Source organism: Apium graveolens, chromosome 10 (genome assembly GCF_009905375.1).
Source record: "Apium graveolens cultivar Ventura chromosome 10, ASM990537v1, whole genome shotgun sequence".
NCBI classification, from domain to species: Eukaryota; Viridiplantae; Streptophyta; class Magnoliopsida; order Apiales; family Apiaceae; genus Apium; species Apium graveolens.
In genome coordinates this window covers 200,030,875-200,035,232 of record NC_133656.1, presented here as the reverse complement: position 1 = coordinate 200,035,232, position 4,358 = coordinate 200,030,875, and the positions used below count along the sequence as shown (strand labels likewise).

Sequence of the window (4,358 nt, the reverse complement as noted above, 5' to 3'; positions counted from 1 at the left end):
ATACATTCATATTATTGTCATATCTCTTTCACATCAATACAATAACTAAATGTATTATTTTTTTTATATTAGGTATTGTTCAACTACCATTTTTGATGATTGTGGTTTCCCAGTTTATAAAAGAAGAAAGACAAGATATACAGTAAAATGTCGAGGAGAAAATTTGGATAACTAGTGGGTGGTGCCATATAACCGTAATTTATTAGTCCGGTACCAATGTCACATCAATATTGAGATTTGTAACCATGGACTTGTATCAAGTATTTATTCAAATATTGTTTAAAGGGTTTGACAGGGCTACTGTTTTGATGAAATCATCTTCAAATCAGGATAGTAATGGCCAGCCTGTAAGAAAAGCAAGAAATGAAATTAAAATATATAGATGGAAGGTTTGTATTGTATTTTTAAAGTGTATTCACATTTAGATTATTGTCACTGATATATTTGACTCTTTTTATCTTCAGGTATGTGTGTGGTCCTGAAGCGTGCCACAGGATATTTGGCTTTGATATTCACCATAGAAGTGTTCCTGTTGAGCGTCTTTCTTTCCATCTTCCTAATCAGAAGAGTGTATCATTTAAAGAAACTGACAATCTGAAGAAAGTATGTGAGAGAGCTGAACAAAAAATTCAAAGTTGGAAGCTTTTTTGAACTCTGTAAACATGATTCTAATGCCAGACAATATACATATCAGAAGTTCCAAAGTATTATGTCTGGAATTCAGAGAACTCAGCTTGGATAATGAGAAAAGAGGATTAATGTATGGAAGAATGTACAATTCTCACTACAGCGCTGGTGAAATGTGGTACCTTCGAATGTTATTATCAAGAGTTCGTGGTCCTACATGTTACACAATTTGCGTACTGTTGGGAATATAACATATTCTACTTTTCAGGAAGCATTTTGCATTGGGACTGCTTAATGATGATAAGGAATGCATGAAGCATTTTTAGAAAATTCCAGTACTGCATTTCCTATTCAGTTGCGACATATGTTTGTTCATATCATAACTAATTGTAATGTTCCGACATTCGGAAACTTTGGAACAGTCATTGGGAACCTATGTCAGATGATATATTGAGGAAACGGAGGGAACTAACAGGTGTTCCTTCATTGACATTGACACAAGAAGAACTTAAATATTATACTCTTGCAGGTAAATATCTTTATTTTTAGTAATGTAGTTCTATTTTTTAAAAACAAATCATTGAGTATAACATATAAATTTTTCTCTGTTTTATATTGAACAGAGATTGAGATTCTACTTAATTCGATAGGGAAGTCTCTTCAATACTTTCCTTCAATCCAATGCCTCCTGCTTCTTATTTAGAGAGAAACAGAAATCGCTTATTGTTGAGGAGACGAGTTATGACATAGTAGAAATGTGTCGTGAGCACAACAAATTATTTTTCCAGTTGAATGAAGAACAGATGAATGTCTATCATGCAATTCTTGATTCAATCAGTACGAAAGTCGGCGGTATTTTTTTGTGTATGGAAGTGGCGGATGTGGGAAAACTTTTTTGTGGAATACAATTATTACAAAGTTACGTTCTGATCGGAAAATTGTGTTGCCGGTTGCTTCATCTGGAATAGCTGCTACTTTGTTGCCTGGTGGTAGGACTGCTCATTCTCGATTCAAGATACTTTGAAATTGGATGATACAAGTATGTGTTCAATTGCCCAAAATTCTGATATTGCGGAATTATTGAAGCGGACAAGTCTATTATATGGGATGAAGCCAATGCAAGGAAGGTATGCATTTGAATGTTTAGATCGTACTCTTCGTGATATCATGAAATATGTATCTGTAGATAGGGGTGAGAAACCATTTGGTGGTATTACCATGTTATTGGGTGGTGATTTCAGGCAAATATTACCAGTTGTTCCAAAAGGTTCTAGGAGTGATATTGTAGGTGCCTCTACGTCATCTCCTTTGTGGTGTCAATGTAAATTGTTTAAGTTAGTAAGAAATATGAGATTAAATGTTGTAATACTGATGAAGAGAAAATACGGAGGAACAAATTCTGTCAGTGGGTTTTGGATATTGGTGATGGGAAGGCAGGAAATGTTGTAGATAGTTGTACAAAATCTGACTTTACGATTGATGTTCCTCCAAATTTTGCATACTATCTGATTCTGCAACAATTGATGATTTAATTAAACATACATATCCTGATTTGGAGAAAATTTTATGGACCTTATATATCTTCAAAAAAGAGCCATATTGACTCCTAGGAATAAAGTTGTCGATCATGTCAATAAGTTGATTCTTGAAAATTCCTGGAGAGTGTTATTCCTACAAAAGTGCAGATTCTGTGAGGACTGTTACTAATGATGATGATGATGATTTGAGTGCAACATTCCTGTAGAGTACCTGAACTCGAAAAGGTACCTGGCCTTCCACCTCATGATTTAGTTTTGAAAGAAGGACTTGTGGTAATGCTGCTTAGGAATATGAATCAAAGTTTAGGTCTCTGCAATGGAACACGAATGATCGTACGTAAATGCCTGAAGCATACCATTCTTTGCGAGATTATGACTGGGCATTTGGTGGAGTTAGGCACATCATCCCTCGCATTGAACTGTGCCCAACTGATACAACCCTTCCTTTCAATCTCATTCGAGTCCAGTTCCCCGTTCAAGTTTGTTGTTCCCGTTCAAGTTTGTTTTGCCATGACCATCAATAAGTCTCAAGGCCAGTCACTAGACCATGTTGGTTTGTATCTTCCAGAATCTGTTTTCTGTCATGGACAGTATTATGTAGTTGTCAGTCGTGTTACTTCTCCAGATGGCTTGATCATGTTAATTGAGAAACCAGAAGGAGGAACAACATCAACTACAAAGAATGTAGTTTATGAAGAAGTTTTTTATGATCTAGAATCTTGACTATATATTACTTATGTATAGCACCTCTAATGTCAATAATTTAACAAAGATATTAAAGAATGGTCTACTTTTTCAATGTTTAACATTGTTTCAGATAATTTTTTTTAGTCTGTCATTAATTTTTTTCTATAGGTAATGTGTTGTTTTTTATTAATCACATATATGAGCATTTCTCTTTGAACCAAAACATTATTTACATGATATTGTAATTAATTAATTTTAGAGATCAATATTATTGTTAGTAGAGCACAATGAAAATTTTATATATGAATATTTGAAGTTTAATATGGAAATCCATTAATAACTACTATAAAGATATTTAATTTAAGTTAAATACAAAAAAATTACTACAATTTAATTTGAAAAGGATCATAAATTTCGTTTTACCAATAAATTATTATTTTCATAATAATGCAATCATATGATTTTACTAATTGAAATCACTATATATACATGATAACGAAACTAAATTTAAATATGAGTTTTAAATATTTTTAAAAAATGTGTTATTTTGTAGAACATAAGATGGAATGTATACAAAATCTGTAATCTTACAATAAAAAATTTAGAATTTTACCTTCCATTCAATTAAATTACTATAATAATATGGCAATATTTTTTTTACAAATAAATTATTTTTTCATAATATTGCAATTATATAATTTTACTATTTTCAATCACTATATGTAGATCATAATGAATTTAAATTTTATTTTAATTTAAATATTCTGGGATATTTCAGTAGATCATTATGTGTTATTTTGTGTTATTTTTGAAAAAAGTGTTATTTTGTTTAACATAAGATGAAATGTATACAAAATCTATAATTTCACACCAAAAATTTATAATTTTACCTTTCATTCATTTAAATTACTACAATAATATTGTATAATATTTTGTTTTACAAATATATATTCTTTCTATAATATTGAAATTATATAATTTTACTATTTTCAATCACTATATGTAGATAATAAGAATTTAATTTATATTATAATTTAAATTTTCAGGGACATTTTATTAATATCATTACAATAATAACCAGCTTATGTAAATTAATCAATAAATATTTAAAATATAACTTGAAACTTTATGAGTAACATATATTTCGTTGTACAATTGTTTTTGCAATTCTATATTTAATCGCAAACATATTTTAATTTAAATATTTTAGACATTTTATTAATTTAATTACAATAATAACCAATTTATGTAACTTGATTAAGAAATATTTAAAAAATATTTTTTACTTCCCAATAATTAGAATTATGACAATGTAACTTGAAATTGAACATTTTATGAGTAACATATGTTAAGTTGTAAAAATAATTACTTTTCATCCATTATTGAAATCCTATATGTACATGATAACAAAACTTTGAAAAAATTGTTATTTGTTGAACGTAAGATGAAATGTATACAAAATTATAATTGAGCAACCAAAATTTAGAATTAACTTTCATTCTATTA

At 29.5% G+C, this 4,358-nt stretch overlaps 1 protein-coding gene across 1 annotated transcript; it reads left to right on the top strand.

Moving 5' to 3' along the window:
• Positions 1-1,668: 1,668 nt before the first annotated feature.
• Positions 1,669-2,888, top strand: LOC141691608 (uncharacterized). Its single transcript, XM_074496378.1, has 2 exons — positions 1,669-2,069; positions 2,372-2,888. Exons 1-2 carry the CDS (start codon positions 1,669-1,671, stop codon positions 2,886-2,888), a joined length of 918 nt encoding a protein of 305 aa, XP_074352479.1.
• Positions 2,889-4,358: the final 1,470 nt, after the last annotated feature.

What these genes read in the sequence shown, in the direction of transcription:
- LOC141691608 (XM_074496378.1), top strand. Translation starts at nt 1,669, where the DNA reads ATGTGTTCAATTGCCCAAAATTCTGATATTGCGGAATTATTGAAGCGG. An exon ending in GTGATGGGAAGGCAGGAAAT is followed by an intron (nt 2,070 to 2,371) that starts GTTGTAGATAGT and finishes ACATTCCTGTAG; the next exon opens with AGTACCTGAACTCGAAAAGG.